Source organism: Rhinichthys klamathensis, unplaced genomic scaffold, assembly GCF_029890125.1.
Source record: "Rhinichthys klamathensis goyatoka isolate OS25496 unplaced genomic scaffold, OSU_Roscu_1.1 h1tg000105l_1, whole genome shotgun sequence".
Classification (NCBI taxonomy): domain Eukaryota; kingdom Metazoa; phylum Chordata; class Actinopteri; order Cypriniformes; family Leuciscidae; genus Rhinichthys; species Rhinichthys klamathensis.
Window position 1 is genome coordinate 2275797 of NW_026606644.1, and position 23136 is coordinate 2298932.

Sequence of the window (23136 nt, forward strand, 5' to 3'; positions counted from 1 at the left end):
TTACAGATACAGTTTGGGGTCAACATTTTTAAAAATTTCCTTTGTAAGAAAGTATCTTATACTCACTAAGGGTGCATTTATTTAATTAAAAACACAGTAATATTGTGAAATATTATTACAATTTAAAAATAACTGTTTTCTAGTGTACTATGTTTTAAAATGTAATTTATTCCTCTGATGTCAAAGCTGAATTTTCAGCATCATTACTCCAGACTTCAGTGTCACATGATCCTTCAGAAATCATTCTAATATGCTAATTTGGTGTTTAAGAAACATTCATTATTATTATTATTATTATTATTATCAATGTTGAAACAAGTTGTACTGCTTAATATTTCGTTGGAAACCGTGATACATTTTTCCAGGATTCTTTGATGAATAGAAATCTTCATTATAAACGTCTTTATGGTCACTTCACTTGAATCAATTTAATGCATCCTTGCTGAATAAAAGTATTGATTTAAAAAAAAAAAAAAAAAAAAAAACCTTACTGACCTCAAACTTTTGAATAGTCTATACAAGCTTTTTTTATTGTGATGTTGCTTTCTGAAGGTCTCTGTTTTTACACCGAGAGGATTTGCAATGTGAGTGAATGTGAGAATGAAGGTGTGAGGAGGGGTAGGACATGACCGAAAGGATGATGATGGAAACGAGAAGTGAAAGACAATTATTTGTGATTACACACTCATCAGCTGTTATCTGTCGGCTCGCCTGCTGCGCACAACGTGCTAACAACCAGAAAATGAGCTCCTAACTGCCTCAAAGCATCCGGTAGTTAGACAGGAGCGGCATTCTGGGTACTGTCCTCAAACTCAAACCCCTCTCAGTGCTGCGTGATACAGATAAATGGAATGAAAGAGATGGACAGAAAGAGAAAGAAATGGACACGGGAGAAAAATTAGAGTGATTTAGATAGAGAGCGGCCCTGAGGCTATGAAACAGAAGATGTTGTTGAGAATGAGGTTCTTTCTCAAAACACACACACACATAAAAGAGACAAAAGCCTGAAAACGCCAGGAAGATTTATGGGAAACAAGCAACACTGCAGTCTAAACACATATCGCCATTGATCAGATATGATATGTCACAATAACGTTTTTGTTAAAGGGGTAGTTCACCCAAAAATAAAAATTCGGTCTTTATTTACTCACCCTCATGTTGTTTCAAACTTGAATGGCATTCTTTCTTCCAGAGAACATTTTGAGGAATAGAACAACAGCTCACTGTTTCCATGTCTCCAAAAAATAAAACACAAAAAAAGCCATAAAAGCATACAACATAAATTTGGGTGTGTTCCTCATAAGTCTATAATATTCATGCCTCCAGAAGACCACTTTTATGCTACTTTTTTTCACTTTGAGACAGTCCTTGTTACATATGAACTGTTATTGCATGGAAAAATCTGCATGACAATTTGACTTTTGCGTTTCATGAAAAAAAAAAATGGAATGATATGATGAGTAAATAATGACAACATTTCGTTTGAAAAGCTTGATAACGCTTTACAATAAGGTTCCATTTGTTACCATGATCTAACAATGAAAAATACTTCTAAAGCAAAATTGTATCTGTATCTCTTAATATTAATGGTTACACTTTATTTTAAGGTGTCATTGTTACAGTGTAATTATATATTTAAGTACTGAGTAATATTAATTAACTACATGTACTTACTATAGGGTTAGGGATTAGGGTTTGGTTGAGGGTTAGTTACATGTAATTATGCATAATTTACTGTTATTACGATGGTAAGTACATGTAACATGTAACAAGGACACTGTAAAATAAAGTGTTACCATATTATTTAAGGAACCTGAGCTAACATGAACTAACAATGAACAGTTGTATTTTTATATAATGAATAAATACTGTAACAAATGCATTGCTCATTGTTTGATATCTAATGTTAACTAATGGGACCTTATTGTAAAGAGTTGCTAAAATGTTTTTATTTTTCTAAAAATATGCAAAAGTTCACTTCATGATTTTAAAAAGCGTAAACCTTATGAAATAACGTCTCCTCTCCGTGGATTGTGACTATCGCCTCGTGTACAGTAATTGAACTGCTCAAAGTTATTTAACATGACGTATTAATTGAAGTGTGTCTAATTGCAGCGCCCCCAGCAGCAGGGTTTGTAATCAGAACCAATTCCTAGTCATTAAGGCAGCATTCCTCCGTCAGGAATGACTTAGAGGTCAGGTAACTCTCACACTCACACACTCAGTCTGTTATTGCCATTAGTGTGTGCGTGTGTGTTTGTAACCTGGCACAGGGTCGGCCAGTGCCGTCGTGTTGTTGAAGGGCAGGGATTCTCGTCGTCATGACGATGTTGGAACTCTCAGCGTCTGGGATTCTAATTATGAGATCCACCAGACTCTTAATTGATTGGAATGGGAGAATTTACCCTCCATAATGCGCTGTGTAATTTATGCAAATGAGCCACTTTGTTGGCTAATTGTTTGAATTATGTATTTATCTGTGGTTTAATGTATGCTGAAATAAGCTTGGGATTCGGGGTGTGTTGAGAAGGGTTGTCCCTGCAGATTGGTTTGTAATTTATTAGCAAACGAAACTGTGATTATTTCGAATTATATATTATTATATTTATTATCTATTCATTTAACAAAAAATATGATAGTAGAGATATGTATTAGATGGAGATACTTTGATAAATACCACGGTACTGAATGATTGCGATGGTACATGTTAAAAAACACAACATGAACTGATACACAGTATGTACATATATACACACACACACACACACACACATGGTTTTCTGATCCAATTCACTCTTTTTTTTATCCCATAAATTCCTGTCCATTGTCTCAAGTGTACCTTTTAGTAAAAAATTAAACATTGTGGTAACACTTTATAATGCATTATAAAGGTATACATAATGTACGTTATAATGCATTATATCTTTTCCTAAATAATTGTAACCAAAGTTAAGATGCATTATAATATTTGCAGATTCCTTGTTACACCTGTGAGTTGTTTGTCATGTTTTAATGCATTATACTTTCTAAAAATGTGTCCAATGAATAGAAGAGTATCATAATGGGGAGACAATTATTTTTGAGATCATACAATGCATTATAAGGTCCATTAAAAGGCATAATTAATGCATTAAAAAATACGTTTTGCCTGGTCTCCTCCTAAAAAGTACTTAGTAATATGTTAAAAAAAATTCCGGTGCTATTGTTGAAACGCAGAGTTTAAATCAAATGAATTGTCCAGGTTAAATATAAAAAATAATTTCAATTTATGCATAAGTTTGTAAAAACAACAACAAAAAAGAATGAGTAAATTACAATTATATATATATATATATATATATAAGCTTAACTTGTATATAATCTACAGAAATGGCACTTTATATGGATTTGTAAGTGTGTTTTTGCTCTTTGTGGGATGCTGGATCCCACAGGTTCCTCTGGACAGCTGCGTACATGCATCACACTGGCTGGGGAAATGTTTTATGAGGAAGCTTTTTGTCAACAACTCCTGTCTGTGGTCTCGACATGGAAGGAAGATTTTCTCTTTCACCTCACATGTAGCCGGGGCCCGGGCCCCCCATGGGGAGGTGAACGAGAGAGTTTAACCTCCATGTGCTTTTCATTTGTTAAGCATCACACATCACCGTGTGACTCACACATGCGCTGCTGTACATGATATACGCTGTCAGCTCGTGTGACCGTTGAGTTATCTGCAAGGTGGGGAAAGCACCTGAAAATCTGTGAGCGCTCAGAGCTTTGAGTCCGTTTGTGTCCTGAACAGCTGTTGAAGATGAACCCCGAGAGGAATTTCATGACCCTTCACACAGCTTGTAAAAGTGTTAATCGCACAAACACACATGGTTTCCTAGCTGAGTACCATAGATGCCTATTGTTTTGGATGAATATACTGGGTTTAAAACAAGTTAAGCTCATTGCACTGCATTTGTGGCATAATTCTGATTACCACAAAAAAATGATTTTGATTGTCCATCATTATTTTATTTTTTTAAAACAAAAACCAAACTAGGTTACAGTGTGGCACTTTGAATGGAAGTGAATGAGGCCAATTTTCGAAGGATTAACTTTCATTTGTATTCATTTTTATAGTCATTTTAGGCATTGTGTTGTCAGAAAAATATTAAAACTGAATAGAAATTTACACAGAAAAGTTTGATAGATGCTAAATCATGCTAATACGCTATTTTAGTATTGAGATGCTTTTCTAGTTTTATTAATATTTTTAATTAGTTTTATTTTTATATTGTCCGTTTTAATTTTAGATAAAGATAAGAAAAATGTTTGTTTTTTTGTCATTTTAATAGTTTTTTAAATGTCTGTATAGTCTTTTTTTAGTTATTTTAGTTAAACTAAAACTAAATGAAAATGAGAAATATTGCCTTGGCATCTAGCTGAAATATCTTTTTTTATATTTTCTTTAAGTTAACGTTTATTTTATTTCAAAATATGTTTTATGGTTTTAGTTTTAGTTAGTGCATCACTGTAACCGAGATTTTTGCTTTTAAATAAATAAAAACATGATTTATGAATTGTTTTTTCAATTGAGGACATTTCCAGATGTCCCCAAAGGGAGGTTTTTGTAAGATTTAGCTCACATCTGAGGACAAATTTGTCCCTAAAGTATATCTGAGCAAACCCACCCACGTATTTAATGTGCAATAGTTTCTCTGCGACTGTTATTCCTCTTCCCACAGCATGTGGCACACGCATTCCCTCTGCTTTTCTTGTTCTATTGGAATTCTTGATAGAAAAAAGTCGAAAGTTTTCTTACTCTTCTTGTTTTTTCATCTGGTTATGCTCTTTACCCGAACACACAACTCTACACTTTTTCAGGAACGGGGAAGGAAATACAGCCCCTCTCGTCTGACTCCGCCCCCTCTTTGGTTGCACAGGGTAACTGTTTAAAAGGAACCATGTGTCCTGCAGGATGGGGAATAATTTGACTCTCATGGACTCTGGACGGAGTCAGTGGGCCGGTTGTTCAGTCGGTGTGCTGGAGATTTTTTCTGGGCCGGGCTGGTTTTGATTAATGATTAGCAGAAGGAGGGAACTGATATGTACTTGGCCCATCAAGGAGCGGTCGAGAGCTCTCAGACACTGATGGCACACTCACGTCCCGCTTCCATCTGTCTGTCACTGGTGTCAATTAGATACGGGCGGCCAGAGACGCTGTGTGTGAGCTGGAGAGATCTTTACTCGCTGTCACCGAATCGTTTCAGATGGTGTTTGATAGAAAGGAGGGCTTTTTTCATTAAAAACTATACCGTTGTCATTATGTTTAGTTTGGTGTGCTGAATTCATTCCCCATCAAATTAAAAGCAAATTTTCATGGTTTTATTTGGTGAAAATGCAGAATTCTCATAGATCCGGGAACTTTAGTTATTCCAGGTGTATTAAAAATGGAAAAAAATATTTTTTTCGCTCTTACTAAGAGCTAAATACTATGTATTTACATTCATAATTAAAAAATGGTTATTTGAAAAATGATTAAAAAGTGGTCGCCAGGGTGTTGCTAGGTGCTTCAATGTAAGTCAATGGGATTTTATCATCTGCCAGGTGACAATTTAAAGTCTGATCACTTGGTAAAATAACAGCATACCTGCAGGATTTGATGTATCAAACAGTTTGAGCACAAATGTGGGGCAAATTATGTGCCATTTCATATTAAAGGGATTGTTCACCAAAGAACGAAGATTCTGTCACTATGTACTCACCCTCAAGTTGTTGAGTTTTTCATCGGTAGCCATTGACTTCCATAGTGTTTTTTTCCATACTATTGAAGTCAATGGCTACCGTCACATTTGGTTACCAACATTCTTCAAAATATCTTCTATTGTGTTCAGCAGAAGAAAGAAACTCATACAGGTTTGGAACAACTTGAGGGTGAGTAAATGATGACAGAATTTTCCTTTTTGGGTGAACTATCCCTTTAAGTTTACTTAGTATGGTTAGCGGCTTGTTCAAAACTTAAACCGAAAGTATGAGCAATAGTAAAAGTGATGCTTGTACCAAAATTTGGTCATGTATCAGCCAACCAGAATAAACCAGCCTGAACAGCACAGAAGTCTATACTGGTCCAGGGCCCAGGCTAGTCTTTTCAGCAACTTGCTTGTTAAAAAAGGAACTCAACATTGTGTTCTCTTCTTCTTCCTTTCTCTCAGGTGATGGGGCTGTTGAATCCAGGTGGAGTTCCCCATCAGCCGCAGAGTGATTTTGCCCTCTCTCCGTTGACGGGCGGTTTGGAGCCCAGTGCGGGCATGGCTGCCAGCTGCCACTCTTCTCAGAGACTGGAGGCTCTGCCAGGCCTGGCCAGCATGCCAACTCTGCCCAGCTCCCAGTCCTACTGCCCCTCCAGCTACAGCTCACCTGGGTACAGCGTGGACCATGTGGCATCTTACCAGTACAGCCAGTATGGGCAGAGTAAGGTGAATAGCAGCACTGTTTGTACTGTAGTGAGAGTGACCCACAGATTTATATTCTAAAACATTTAAAAACATCAAATGTTATATTTTGGATTTGCTTTGTAGTGCGTGAGAACACTATTTAAATGTTTAGGAAAAAATCCACCAATGTTCTTCTAACATTGTGAAATGTTTTAGCAAATGTTCATTTTATTTAGTTTTTATTTATTATGCAAACAAATACTATATTATAAAAAAAATATTAGCAAATATTCATAACATCATATGCACGTTTTTTTTTCTTCCCTAATGTGACGTATATATCCGAGTGAAACGGCTTCTCGAAAAAGAAACAATGTAGGGTGGGATTAGATTTTGTCCATTGGAAATTGATTGAATGGTTGTGGTTTGCTATTGGTCGATCTCATGTGAGTGACAGTTTGTCCCGCCCTCATGCCAGTATACATGTCATCAAAGAAGAGATGTCGCTGCAAGAGGGAGAGGAAGTTATTTTGATTAAAGATTATTAAAGAATAATGATGTGCACAGAAAAATCATTTATAATGCTGCAATATTCCATAAAATTTGGATTTTTCCATTTTGATTTCATGGTGACTTTAAGACCCTTCCTGATATTTACACATTCGCATAACGTTAACCAAAGAAACAAAATACTTTAGCCAACCGTTTTTTCCTTCTGCTTAGCAACATTTTGGAAAGATTTTTTTTCTTTTCTTGGTTAGCTTGGTTTAGCTTTTTTAAGTTGCGATGTTATGGAAGTAGCGACAGGAAGAAGATATTTTAATAAAATTATAAGGTTAAATTTTTTTTTAAATTTAATAAAATTTTTATTATATGCATGAACTTATCATTCACAATATGAAAATAGGGTATATTTCTAATTTGTACACTTTGACACAAGCAAGCCACATGATTTTTTTGATAAATTACATCACCACAGCTCCACTTTTTACAGTAAACGTGCTAAGCTAACAGTCCTTCCAGAGAACTAAAAAAAAAAGGTCATTGATTCTATCGAGAAACACGATCATCTGAACGTCAACTGAGATTATTTTCAGTGGAGTATTCGTCTTCTAATCTGAGGCGTAATTATCAGTTTACATTAGTTAGTTGTAATCCTCTGGGCCGCCGCACAGGTTAGCGCTGTCATGGTTTATGATGCTTAACCCGTAACCTTTCACGACCCTGTGAGATGAGCTGTATCTCATCAGCTCCAGGCATCCGTCAGCCAGCCATGTAATGAGCTCTGGGTAACAAAGATATCGTTCATGATCCACTCAAACAGTGAAATGAGAGGAGCAGCCATCTCAGTACTAGTTTGACAGAGTCAGAGGGGGGGGGGAGGCCTTACACACCAGGACTGCATGTCGAGTGCCCAATCCAGGACTGCATCTTGATATCATTAATTTGCTGGGGTCCGCACCCCGTAAGCACAGAGCTGGGGGTCCGTGGAGGAGTTAGCGGGGGTCTCGTGTTGGAGTAGAATGGCCCGTGGCAGGCAGATATTAGAACCATGTGTTTCAGACGGGTCAGATCTGTAGTTGCTGTTGATCATTGACTCTGATCCATACAGAACTGAATATAGGACAGCTCTCTTTTCACCCCCCCCCCCCCCCCCATCCCACCAATCTCTCTTTTTTGCTCTGTCTGTCTGTATTCTTGAGGAATTGGCACGCACTGGCTCTCTCAATCATGTGCTGTCTTTTGCTGGATCTGTTGCATATTTCAATTTGTCTTTCTTTCTATTGGCAAAGGCTATGTTGATATAATCATATTGATGTCAGTGGCTCTGTTTACATCTGGTATTAAGATGCGTTTTGGTCGATTAGATCACAAGTAGACGAGGGAGACACATTCCCATTTACACCTGGTGTTTTAATCCGTCTCTTTTGTTCATTTTCAACCAGGAGGGCTATGGGTGGGTAAATGTATGTTTTTTGTTTGTTCAGATCTTTCGATCTAATGGACAAAATAAGGTCACGTGATTTTCATGAACGCAACCAGAGACGACAGAAAAACATGGAGAGCAGCAGCTTTCTGCTCTTATAGCCGCAAGACAACGACAAACACTGTGTTAGAAATCAGGAATGGTGAGCGAACATTGCGCTTGGTACATTTTTCGTCTTCAAACCAAATTTGGGTTTTCAGCCGACAAAGTTTAAATCCCGTCTGGGTAGTGTGCTTCCCGTAATGTTTACGCATTAAGTCAGTAGGAGCAGAGCGGGCGGTCTTTTGTGGCTGTTTGAACACATTCGACCACATGAGCGTTTACTCTACGAAAGCAATCCGGTCAATGTGTTTTCGACTACCTCTTGTAAGTGGTTGAAAGTGGACAAGCTCAAAACGTTTTAGACCCCGCTTACACCTGTATTTACACTTGTGATCCGATCGACCAAAACGCATCTTAATATCAGGTGTAAACAGGGCCAGTGTTTCTCAGCCATTGTCCCAGAGCCCACTAGGAGGCATCAGTAAACTTTCCAATGTTTAATATAATTTAATTAATGTAAATATATAAAATGATATCATTTCTGGCCTATAAAATAATTAAAAAAATGCCAAAGGCTACTAAAAATATAAAATTCTGCAACATATAAACAAAACAGTCACATTTTAATTAGTCCCCTAAACAATTAGCATAGGTTAATTAGCAAAAATGATGTGACATTTATTGTATTTTATTTAGTTTATTTACTCTCCAGAGATATAATGTTACATTTGTCCACAGAAACAAGTATTATAAAATATTATAGAAGCAGGTTGTATAAATGAAGTCTGAAATTTACATGAATTTATAGGCAGTTATATATATTTAAAATATGTATTTAATTTTTTAAAACATAGATGTTTAAATTTGTGTACTGTATATTTAATAAAAACAATTTTAATCATACATTTCAATTGAATTTAATCAGTATTATTTTAGTATCATTGATATTCTGTCATTGTTTTTGGCAATAGTTTGAATTTCTTTTTATGTCTTCATTTTCATTTTAGTTAAAGTTTTACTATTTTTGTTGTGTGTTTTTGTCATTGTCATTTTTAAGTTTTATTTTTATTTTGAGTTATTTTAGTATTTCGACTTAAACTATATGAAAATGAGAAATAAAATAAGTGAACTAGCAAAAATAAAATGTTTAATTTTTCATATTTTTCATGTATGTCTCTGTCTCTTTCAGGTGCCTTTCATTATCTGAAACCTAGCATTGACTGAATGAAGACAGACAGGAAGGAGATGAAGAGATCTATGGATGGCCTGACCATAAACTCTTGCACTTGAGCTCTCCTTGAATGTTTGACCAAAATGACCATCCATCCTCAAACTCCCGCTCCTCACTGGGTCTCTGAGCGAGGAGCGTTGTGGAGAAGCCAGGGGTGACGGCGGTCCTCCCCGACGCACGTGGGTCCAAAGTGCGACCGAGTTGTTTTTATGAGGGGGATATTGTGGGTAGGGTTGGGTTGGGTTTAGGACCAGGATCGAGGTGAGTGGTGGAAGGCTTAGTTTGATAATTTAGTCCTGGAGGAAACAGCCCCTCCGTATATCCATCCTGTTTTGGAGCAGGCCACTGCATCACACGTTCTCACGACACTTACTGCCTCCTTCCTGAAGAGCGACATGGGACACACGGAGGACAAAGGGAAAGGACAAATAAACAACTCAAAGACTGAGACTGTGCTTATAAACAGCATGGAATGGCAGGGAAGATATACTCTGATATCAGCTGTCCACTGACGGACGCACTTTAGTGACGGTGACTCTTTGGTTGAGACATTTTTATTGATATATTTAGGAAATAAGGGCTCGGAAAAAGTGTGCCAGCTTTCCTTGTTTCTCATCCATAAATACACAAGAACATGTTCGCAAGTCAACGCTCTCAGGTCCTCTTCAAAGAGAGAAAGAGGTTGACCTTGAAGGAATGCACTCGAGTGTCCGATGGGATTTCAGTCGTGTCAGAGAGATAGCTAGACGGACAAAACGAAGAAGTGTGATCCCTTTACTACCAGTTCATCTGAGCACACACAAAATACCGTAGTATGAGACAGAAGTGATGTTCAGAATGGAATACTATCGTATCGCTTATTTCATACTGTATACTACAGTATATACTCAAATTGTTTGAGAAACAGAACATATGCAATGATAAATATTTTCAATTGTAGTATGCAACCTGTTGCATTTGAATGTCATTTAGTCTAAAACATCTTTTGTATGAATCAAGAAAATCGAATTACTTTGGGCCCTATCATACATCCGGCGCAATGCAGCACCAGCTAGTGTGTTTTGCTAGTTTCAGCCCGACGCAGTTATCATTTTCACGTCCTGCGCCACGTTGTTTAAATAGCAAATACATTTGTGCCCATCTGTGCGCCCATGTGCTGCTGGTCTGAAAACGAGGAGTGTTCGGGCGCATTGATGGCGCGTTGCTATGAGGGAATTGAAATAGACTGCGCCATTGACCAACTGAAACCTGGTCTAAAGTCAATGGCGCAGTCATTTTTTGTGCGTTAGTAATATGCGCCTATAGGCGGGTGCAAAACGCACATACACTCTAAAAAATGCTGGGTTATTTCAACCCAAATTTGGGTCAAATATGGACAAACCCAAATGTTGGGTTAAAAATTTAATTAAAAAATGTAAAGTTGAAAGTGAAAGTTAAAGTTGGGTTAAAATTTTAAATGACATTTTTAACCCAACATTTGGGTTTGTCCATATTTTACCCAATTTTGGGTTAAAACAACCCAGCATTGTTTAGTGTACACTTTATCCCTTAGATGGTCTGCTTGCGCACTTTAACCTCGCGCACGAGCAGATCCGTTTCCTCGCTAGAGAAGCGTTCAATCTTTCCGCTTGCAAACTCCGTCATGGTGCGAGCACAACTGGCTTTTAAAGGAAATGGGAGATGAGACTCTGATTGGTTTATTGCACGTTACGCCCAAAACACACCCATTACTCATTAAGCGAATAAGAACAACACTATTAGACCATGCGCCAGCACCGCCGACCATTTTTCCTGTCGTTAAACTAGCAAAAGTGGATTCAGACACGACCTAAGTGTACTTGCGCCGTGCGCTTTAGACCATGCACTTAGATCCTTAAAATAGGGCCCAAAGAGTTCATTGGTCACAATGTAATAGGAAGGTCAAGTTGAATCCATTGCATTGTGGTATTATGTATTTCACAGTGCAATGGCAAATGTAGAAGGTCATCTAGTTAGTTTTGCTTGCAGGAAATTCACATAATACACATAGTGCATACTGCAGAATTAGTATGAGTAGTATGGTAGTACGCTATTCTGAACATTCACACGCCACAAAACGAACCCAATGAAAGTGCAATACACACTCAATACCTCATAAACACTCGTCTGTTCTCACTCGCTCAAGAAGATCATCTGTTCTTCACCTCTGTGTTTTCCGATTGTTTTTCGTGCAAGAAAAGATTCCAGATGATGCAGCGGTTCATAATGTTTCATAATATTTTTACACTGCAGTTTGCAGAACTGAGTACTTTGTTCTGTGTCTGTAACACAATGTTCATCTGCCTTCACATCTTAAGAATTGGAACAATGTTTTTTACCTTGTTTGTTTTTTATACTTTATGTTTTTTTGGTTCTCGACTGCATATAATTGTTGATGGAGAATGTGTAAAATGCAGCACTATTTACTATTTATAAGAAAAAATAAATAAATGGCATTCAAGCTTATCTTTTTTGCTCTCCGTTTTCCCTCTTTCATTTTTTTATAGTCCTTCTACATTTTTTTTTTTTTTTTTGTGGAAATAAACAACAAATTGCATTATCTTTCTGGATCACGTTTAACATTTTTAAAATGATTCTGCACCTGTGTAAAACAATATACCATGTATGAAATGCTGTTTTTGGAAAATTAGCATGACGGTTCAGAATAACTATCATTTTTATTCAGCCGTTAGCTTCATAGAGCAATTTTATTCATTCAGAAATATATTGAGTCTCATAAACACTCTTTCATGACAAAGTCCTTCTCTCCAGGGAGCTCTTAAAGGGTTAATGACTGAAGCACAGCCTGCTGTAAACCATCAAACACTACAGGGATCTTTCTTTCACTCTTTCTTTCTTTCTTTCTTTTGCTCGTTCACTCTTTCTTTCTTTTGCTCTGTCACTTTTTGTTTTGCTCTTTTTCTTTTTCACTCTTTTTTTCCCTTTCACTCTTATAAGATTCAAGATTCAAATACTTTTATTGGCATGGTGAAATAAATTGCATTCATAAGAAGCATTAATAACACTATATAATACAAATAAATAACTAAAATAATAATAATGAAGAAAAGAAAAATCTTTATAAAAGTATCTAGGTATATAGTGGTAGTTAATTCTTTCTTTTGCTTTGTCTTTCTCTCTTTCAATTTTCTTTTGCTCTATTTCACTCTTTCTTTCTTTTGCTCTTTCACTTTTTCTTTCGCTTTCACTTTTTCTTTCACAATTTTTTTCTTTAGCTCTTTTACTCTTTTTTCACTCTTTCCTTTGCTCTTTCAGTTTTTCTTTTGCTGTCTTTCAGTCCTTTCTTTCAATTTGCACATTTACTAACTCTTTTCAAAACTGTTAAAGGGGTGGTTGATTATGATTTCACTTTTCTAACTTTAGTTAGTGTGTAATGTTGCTGTTTGAGCATAAACAACATCTGCAAAGTTACAATGCTCAAATTTCAAAGCAAAGGGAGATTTGTGCTTTTAAAGAAATCATATTTTAAGGACTACAACAAACGGCTGGTAGGGACTACAGGACATTCCTCCCGGCTAAAGTGACATCACTAACCCTAAAATTTACATAAACCCTGACCCCGGGAACACAGTCTTAGTCTTTAGTTTTCACATGCAGTACAGATTGTAACACAAATGCAATAGCATGTCACTCTGTAGGAATCTTACAACAGTTCACAATGATTTTATAGATTATATTGACAGAATATGCTAATTAAAAATAGTTAACTCCACATCAGCAACATAAATTTATCAACTAACCATTCAGAAACGTCCTGTTGCATTCTACATGTTTTCACTTCTTCTTGAGTCTCTCCATCATTGTCCAACTCCAGTTTAAACAAAAAAGGCAGAACAGCAAGTTTCTGACATTTTAGTGCTTGTCTCTGTGAGGTAATCAGAGCTCCGCCCTCTGTGCCGGGAGCAGCAGCTCATTTGCATTTAAAGGGACACACACACGAAACTGACCCTTAAAAAACTGACAATTTCAACATGCTGTAAAAAATTATCTGTGGGGTATTTTGAGCTAAAACTTCACATACACACTCTGGGGACAACAGAGACTTATTTTACATATTGTAAAAAGCCCATTATACCACCCCTTTAAAGTCTCCCAGTGGTGAAAATCAAGCTTTAAAGGGGTCATATAATGCCATTTTTGTACAAGCTAATATGATTCTTTAGGGTCTAAATTAAAAGTTTGTAATATACTTTAATTAAAAATTCTCATTAGTATTGTAAGAAAACACTTATTTTACCTGGTCAAAAACAGCTCTGTTTTCAGCACGCCGTTTCAGTGTATATGACTTTAAATGACAATGAGCTTTGCTCACCCCGCCTCTCTGTTCTGTGCGTACACCAGAGCCGGCTCTGGCGTACACCGTTTGTAACTCAATAACACAATAACCATAACGCGTTGTTCAGTATAAACGTGGGATTATGAATTATATTGAGAACGTCATACATAGAAAACATGCCGTAATGTACCCTGAGTGTAAACCTTAGACGCATTCATTGTGAAGCGTGCAGCTAGCGAATTGCAAAGATTAACATATTAATATAAAGTTTAATAAAACGTTACACTCACTTCCGTTCTTCTGGAGATTCAGCAGGAACACGAATAGCTGGTACCGATCCTTTTTTCATGAGCAGCTTCTTAGCAAAACCAGCTTTATACCTCCTCGTTTATAAAGCAGTCTGGTGTGTGAAATGATTTGCGCAAACATGAAAGCATTGACGTTGCTCGTGGGGAATATTCCCTTCGAAAACAAACTCAGCCACTGCGTCTTCAGCGGTTCGGATTTAGGAACATTAAAATGACTGCTGTGTTCGTTATTACACCCAAGAACAGAACACCACAAACGCCATTCTGCTCATAGTCAGTGCTCCAGCATATCAACAATGACCGCGCCGGTCCGCGCAGACTATGATTGACAGCTGGCTCATGAGCGAGGGCGGGTCTGTGTTGAAACGCTCCTGTCAATCAACAATCGTGGGAGGGGCGTGCGAGCTAGTGACGTCACAGGCTCGAACGGCTCGATTTGAGGCAGGGGAAAACATATAAGGAGATTAAAACAAAACCACTGGATGGATTTTTATCATTATATGATGGCTGTGTACAGACACTGCCAACACACATTTCAGTACAATCAACTTGTAAAAGTGCATGTACAATTATATGACCCCTTTAAGACAAATCATGTGTAAATTCATAAGTCAACACCATTGCTAAGTATTTTCTCTTTAAAACTGCAGTGAACCAAAGACAGTCTCAAAAACGCGGTTTCGCTGGTGTTTCTGACGTCACAAACTAACCAATCACGTCAACGAGTGGATCTCTGAGCTGGTGTGAGTGAGTGGAGGCGGGGCTAATTTGCATATTCATAGAACCGCATATACTAAATGAGTCAAGGGTGTAGAGTTGCATTCAAGCTATTTTAAGGCATGAAGATTTTCCATTTCAAGGAAAAACATTTAAATGTGTCATTTTGTGTTTCCCCAACCCGTTTTTCCTCTTGTGTCAGTCTGAAGTGTAAAACCAGATCAGAAATGTGTTTCCATCCACATAAATTCACAAAATGCACACCCATTTTTGGTAACACTTTAGCTTAGGGTCCAATTCTCACTATAGCATGCATATTACTAGGATATTGGCTGTTTATTAGTACTTATAAAGCATTTAAAGGCATTCTATGCAGAAATTCTGTTTTTGTCAAACAGCGACCCCTAGAGTCGCTGTGGAGTACTTGTATGTAACGTTACTGTCGTAAATAGCAGTCACACAGAGATGTCTCTGCACTCACGGCCTGATCTCTTCCCCCTGTATAACGGTACCTGTTCAGTAGAATGGAAGCTGTAACCAGTGGAAATAAGGTGTGGCCCCTTTAAGAGCTGCGCGCGCCTGTTTAACTGTCGGCACTCGGCAGTCTGTATTGTTTGAGCGCCTCGAACACCACATGTATGCGGGTTATTTCTGTTTGATGCTCATTCTTATCCTATTTTTGTTTATCAAGTAACGCTGTGGACAGTATAATGTGTGACAGACAGTTACACGAGTTCGATTGGGGAATAAAGTGCAAGTTGTGAGATGCCAATTGCCTCCGTGAGTAACTTCTTAACTTCATCTATGAGCTATCCCTATTTTTCCTCCTGACACAACGCGTTACAAAGCGTCGGACATCAAACAGGCACAGATAGCCTCCGAAAATGTCTACTAGTCCATCAACAAGAACGCCAGGTCAGCATCGCTGTTGCATCCATTGCTGCTTGTTAGCTCTCGCCAGTGAGTGAAAGCCTGACCGAGTGAGACTTTTGTCCGATTCCTCACGCGGTCAGTTTCTCGTTTTCTTTTCCTTTACTCTTCCGACCGCGTTTTCTTCGTCGACCCTGCCATGATTCGCTTATGAAATGCGTGCTAGTGTCTTCCCATAAAGGCTGCTTTATAGATTGTTGATGTATGTGACGTCGTGCCGTAAAGCAAGTCGTGATTCTCGCGAGATTTGTCGGGGGCGCCACTCTCAAACTTGCATAGCTGGTTTTTCCAGTGGCGTCCCCCCCAAGCTTTACTACCAGGATGATTCGCCCTACTATGAGTTTGTTTACCACCGAAATGACTTTGAAGCTGTTATATTAAGGTAAAAATAGTACATAGTGTGCCTTTAATGTTTCATTTTGCATGACCATATTCTACATCCCTTAATCCCAACACCTAAACATAACAACCTTACTATTAATAAGCAGTAATTAGGAGTTTATTGGGGCAAAAGTCGAATCAAATCATGAGATTGTTTACTAAATGCATCAAATTAATTTAAAATTTTGCCCTCATATTTGCATTTTAATTCCATCAGTTTTGTTTTATAGGCTTTGTCAGAGCAGTTCAAATCTTTCCAAGTACCGCCTGGAGTCTGCTTAAGGATCCCCTGGGGTTGGGAATCGCTGCTTTAAACCATCCTTTGGACATTCAATTTAATGTAGCACATCTTTTTACATTTGTTTTTCTCATCCACAAAATCTGGATGACTATGGAAGTGTCCCTCTCTTTTGCTCGCTTTTCCAGCATGGAGCCTGGTGTCAGACACAATAACATATACTGGAGACAACTTAACCTCTGACCCCTCACACTCTTTGAAATCAGTAGACAATCACAGCATAGCTGACAGGGCAAGAGTTTCTCCCCACTCCCCCACGTCATTCTGAGACAGACGGCTGAAAGAGGAGAGAAACGGTGGAAGAAGAAAAAAACAACAGGGAAAAAAAACATGAAAGACATGAGACTGTTTCTCGCAGTAACAAATGACGTGGAATTTGGTCAGTTGAACCTTTCGGCTCATGCACAAACATGCAGGACAGAATGTGAGAGCAAATAATTCGGGAGTTAAACAACTTTTTGAATGTTTTTCAATGTCCTGAACAGCTACATCAGAAAAATCCTACAGAATCAATCATAACTGAAATATTTACAGCAGTCATTCTGAACTGGACCAGAACGGCTTGCATGTCTGTTCTGATTGGTCACGGACAGCTTGGAAAAATATAATGCTGCTAAATGGTAAGTGATAAAATGCAAAGTAACTATATAATTGTGTAGTTACAATGGCAAATAAATAGGCTTAGTTACTAAAGGGAGACAAAACATGTCCAGTCAAATGCTAATGTGTTTATCGGGCAAATTATACAGATGCCAATGTAGATGAGTTGCATCACATGGTCTCATGCTCAAAAAACTTCAAAGACTAGTGTTTTTGAAATTATTGTTCATGGTAATTTTACAGTTTTTTTTTTATTGCTTATATGGCTCCTTTTCTTACTCTACACACAAAGCCACAAAACACATGAAAAACGTCACACATCTCTTGCAAAAGCAATACTTCATTCAAAACTATTTTAACTCCACTAAAAATTGTGTTTTTGTATAGTAACTCTACACACAAACCATTAAATGATTAGCCACATACACGTCAAACTACACACAGACGTGAAAAATGTAAAACACTACTATCTTGAGTCTTTTGCTTGTTCGGTGTGCAGTGGAGTGTACAGGAGTTTGTCACATGTACATGTATAAATACACTGTATATACACAGTATGTATGCACAGTTGCACACTGTACAGTTGATGAACTTTACAGTTATTGAACTGAACTGAATCAACACTGAACTGACTTGAGCTGTGTGATGACACTTTTGGCTTGTTAGAGCTGCTTTACAACATAATTTGAATATGTTACTATTGTGAAGCCGCTTTGAAACTATTTGTATTAAATAAAGGGCTATAGAAATAAAGGTGATGACTTATATTTATTCTCGGAATACATTCACAAAATAAACAGAAACGCTAGGGTGAGACTTTTATTTGTTTCTCAAAACATTGAGCTATATTTACACTTTAAAGCAGCACTAAGTAGGAATTCCGTTTTTATCAAACAGCGACCCCTAGAATCGCTGTGGAGTACTTGTACTGTCGTGAATAGCACTCACACAGAGATGGCTCGCACTCACGGCCGGATCCCCTCTCCCTGTACACCGGTACCTGTTCAGTAGGATGGACGCTGTAACGAGGGGAAATAAGGTATGGCCCCTTTAAGAGCTGCGCGTGCCCAACACCACGGGCCCTATTTTAACGATCTGAAACGCAAGTGTCAAAGCGCAAAGCGCAAGTAACTTTGTGGGCGGATCCCGGCGCTGTTGCTATTTTCCCGGCGGGATAAATGCCTCTTGCGCCTGGCGCAAATCTAAAAGGGGTTGGTCTGAAGTAGCTTCATTATTCATAGGTGTGGTTTGGGCGTAACGTGAAATAAACCAATCAGAGCGTCATCTCACATTCCCTTTAAGAGCAGGTGCGCATGTTGCATGGCGGATTGTTATTATAACGGCGGATTTACCAGGCGCGCGCCAGGAGCGGTTCACAGCCGAGGAGACCGACGTTCTTGTCAGGACCGTGTAAGACAGAGAAGTGACGTTGTATGGGGATGGGAGAAACCCACCCAAATCAGCGTCGGTTAAACAGGCGTGGGAGGAAAAAAACTAATTTTTTTTACATCTTCATGGACACCACAATGATTTCCCTCATGTGTTAATATTTTTATTTGTTATTATGTATGATTTGCAAAAATAAAAACTGCTGCATCTGTGTTGATGAGAGAATCAAAGTGTATGCGCGTTGTGCACCCGCTACATTATGGCCAAGCATGCGCGGTTAAAATAGCATTATGAACAACACGCAACGCGCCACTGACTTTAGACTAGGTTTTTTCTGGTCAGTGGTGGAATTGTTTTCTGGAAATGCAAAATAGCACTAGGGAATGTTTGCGCCGAAACACGCCTCCTTTTTGCGCCGACCCGCCCAGGGAGCGCAAGTTCATTTCCTAGTTTACCGACGTGCGTCGTGGAGGGAAAAGCCCGCTTTGCACGGGTGCAAAATACGAATGATACATGCGCCGGTGTACAAAGTCAATTGCGCTGAGTGGAAGATAGGGCCCCACATGTATACGGCGCCGGGTTATTTCTGTTTGATGCTCATTTTATCAGAATTTTATCAGATCTGTTTTTTGCCGTAAAGCAATTCGTTATTTGTTCGTTGGGCGGCTCGCCGGCCCAAAGTTGCAAGGGTGGTTTTGCGGCTCACAGGCACCAGGGGGGTGCGAGACGACCACCATTCAACACGAAATCAGTAATATAAACATTACAATGACTCCAAAGCTGTTCGGTTAAGGTAAAAAAGTTACTTAGTTCACCTTTAAACAGAAATGCAAGGGGGTCCCTTGCAGGTTTTTTTTAATTCGTCTTTAAAAAAGTGTTTGCATGTGTGGTAAACAATTAGATATTTATTATTGTATTGGAAATAACGTGCATAAAATGCATATCAGTTGTCATTCTATATCTCCCCAAAATATGTCTTAGTAAAATGATATTTAAATGCTTGTTTTAGCTTTTATAGCTCTGTGGTTTACATTGTGGGGGGAAAAACATATAATACAATACACAATACAAAGATGATTGAGAGATGTTCAAATAAACGTTCCTCAAATGCCCGATGCATGATTTTTGATATTCACATTTTAAAGGAATAGTTCACCCAAAAATGAAAACTCTGTCATTCATTACTCACCCTCATGTCGTTCCAAACCCGTAAGACTTTCGTTCATCTTCAGAACACAAATGAAGATCTTTTTGATGAAATCTAAGAGATTTCTGTCCCTCCATTGACAGCCTAAGCAACTGCCACTTTCAAGGCCTAGAAAGGTAGTAATAAAATCCTAAAAGTAATCCATGTGACTCCAGTGGTTTAACCTTAATATTATGAAGCGGTGCAAACATTTTTTTATTTATCACTTGTAAGGGGTGTACAGTCAAAGACCCAGAACCAGATATGAAGAATGAAGACCCGGAGTCAGAATTATAAAAAATTAAAGAAAAGTTTTACTGAAGATAGTTTGCATTTTCATCAGCAGAAGCCAGCTTCAAGACTCACACAGGAGTTCGTAGGCCGCCTCCCTTACAGTTACAAAGATCACAGCAGTTATACCATTTCCAAGGTCTAAGCTACGTCATTGCTTACAGGTTGAATGATTCTCATTGGCTAAGAAACATTAAAGCCTAAACAATTTAACACATGTGAGGAGATAGGGGTGCCTATCGCCATTAGTAAAGATAGTTGTCGTCCACTCATTGGATTTAGGCCTGTGGTGGCCTCGCAGGTTAGAGAAGGGCGCCGGGGTGTCTGGTCCGACCGTCCAGAACCTACATAGAATGTCATACGCACACACACACAAATAACAGACACTAGCAAATAACAGCTCCCATCAAGGCTGAAGAGAGTCTGAGCTCCTTATTATCAGTTAAGTATACCAAAACATACTGCTAAAACATTCACTCGTTTGGGAGAAAAACAGATCACTGGCATTTACTCCCAAGGAAGGAAATATACTGGAAAGAATACATTTTAATACAACAATTCAAGTTTCATAGTAACGCTCAATATAGCTTGACCATATGTCCAGCGAAGAATCATATGTGCCCACGCTGCCTTTAGGACCCTCTAACCTTTCTACTGATCCCAGAGAAAGAGACAAACGGCCTTGTGGGTTACGTGGCCTTCGTGTCCTGCGTGTACTAAGTGCAATCTCAAAGTAAGATTGGAATGCACCTAAAAGAAACTGGTTACTTGCATCCATGCATTTAAGAAAATATAATTTCACAGGCACAAGAATATAAAAATTATTATGTGATAATGAATATATTTGATTATTGATTTTTATAAAGGAAGTATATAACCATTCAAAATGATATATGATTATATATGTATTTGAAGAGGCAAGGGATTTTGACCAACCCTTCAGTCCCCCGTTTTAGACCAATGTGGGGTCCAATACCGCCACGTCTGGTCTAACCAGTGAGGTCACTACGGAAGGGAGGAGTGGTGACGCATGCTCCCCTGACGGGTCACACTTGTCTCTTCACCTCGTCACGGACATGCTGGATATTAAAAATTCCAGTCCCCATTAAGAGGCTCTCCCACCTTCCACTCACAACAGGACATCAATGTCATTCTTCCTCAGTTTATCAGTCAGGTTAAAATTTTATAAAACACATAACTGATTACGAAACAAGTACATATTTTTTCTTTGGAAGCCAGGCTAAATAAGCAAGCACTATTGCTGTATTCCTACTAGCATGGGCTAGATCCACAGTCACTACTCAGATCCTAAATAAAGACATTGTCTATAATCATGAATACCAGAATATATGCACTAGTTTTTTTATTTTTTTATAAAATTATGATTTCCAAATCCTTTTATTATAAACAAAGTTGGATGGTTAATCCATTATTTTCACTACCCCTTTTATAGACCCTTTAGGTTTAAAACACAATGGTTGTCTAACTAAAAATAAACAACAAACAATAAAATATTAATAATTAAGACCCATAATAATCGATGTAAGCACTTTAAGTCTTTACTGAAATCATCCTTCAGTTTACAGTCACATAGCATGTACCATTTTAATTGTATAACATCTTATACGCTTTTTTGTTTGTTTCAAAAATAGAAATAAAATAAAACAAATTCACATCATCATTTCAGTCATTATTTTACCACTAAAATATAGGATCGTTCCCCATTCTGCTTAATAAAGCTTTTGTTCATTCCTTATCCTTATATCACTTGAATCCCTGTCAATCATACAATGTCTAACCCTAACCTTTTTCATACCATTTAAACTTAATTTGACTTCCATAAATCCTATCAGAAATTGTATTTTCATAACATACATTTTCTTCTACTATATTTCTTCCATCTTGCCCTACATGCCAGTTCCTTCTGCATCCGAGTCTCTCACCACTGTCAGCCTAGTGACACTTAAAGTTCCCTCGTTAGGGGAATCATGGTATTTTATTAATTCTTCAATACTCTTGTTTTCTTATCATTAACTTCAACTTTATTGTTCATTTTAACTACTTCTCACAGTATTTGTCTCAGTTCCACTTATCTTTACAGTTTTACAGAAACCAAAATATTATGTTACTCAGATCCCAGCCCACAGCCATATAGCTGCTTTCTCTTTTTACCTTTATTAAATTGTAGTTTTCTTAGACATCTAATGTCATACATACATTTAAGGGATTGAGAAATAAAACCTTTTCTTTTTAGAAGTTATATTCACTCCTTCTTTGTTCGCCCTCCGGCCTTTCAATAAAAAAAAATGAGGGGGCTCACTCTGGATAATTTGGATAGTGACTTAGCCAATGTGTCACTTTGTCTCTCTGCCGTCAAGTCTATATATATATATATATATATTTTTTTACGTTTATCCTTATGATCCCACCTAGTTGTCTATTTAAATTTAGACCCTCAGTTGAATTTAGACAAGAGTTTTACCCCAGAATGGACGGCAATCTTCTTTACAATTCCAATTTATATAAAATACTAATCCAGAGAGTAATTCAGTTCAATATCATAAATGACAAAAGCATTCATAATTACCAATAGCAGACAGAGCTGGAAAACCACTCCAATTAAAGCTCGTCCCATGTTCTGCATTGTCTTTTCATCAGATTGACTTAGAATTATCAACTTTTCTAAAGTTGGTCATTTCACTTAACCCATCTGTAATGATAAAACACTAATTCCAGAGGTTAATGACACAATATCCTCAAAATCAGGAAATAATAGTACCCCAAACTAATACATACAAGACATAAAGTGCTGTCACCATCATACGCACTCATACTAGACACACATATGTTAACTGTTCATTTTCAATATTAATTTTTCTTTATATTATTGCTAAAAGATTTAAATTTTAAATAAGATTTTAAACTTCCCATTTTCCGGTAGCTTCTACCTAATTTTACATGGTCTCCCAACCAGTTTCAAAGCATGTCTTGTTCATTATTCATTAGAATTTAACAAGGTCAGCTGGGTTGTTTTGTTTCATTATCATTATTTTGCTTCAG

General features: G+C 37.7%; 1 protein-coding gene across 2 annotated transcripts in view; it reads left to right on the forward strand.

Annotated features, from left to right (window-relative positions):
• The window catches only part of pax3a (paired box 3a), a 31825-nt gene extending 21151 nt beyond the window's left edge, over positions 1 to 10674 (forward strand). For both annotated transcript variants that reach the window (XM_056253521.1, XM_056253520.1), the window contains exons 8-9: positions 6180 to 6443; positions 9620 to 10674. In XM_056253521.1, coding sequence (XP_056109496.1) covers positions 6180 to 6443; positions 9620 to 9637 — 282 coding nt within the window. In that variant the 3' untranslated portion in view covers positions 9638 to 10674. The remainder of the gene's footprint in view (positions 1 to 6179; positions 6444 to 9619) is intronic.
• The last annotated feature ends 12462 nt before the right edge of the window (positions 10675 to 23136 follow it).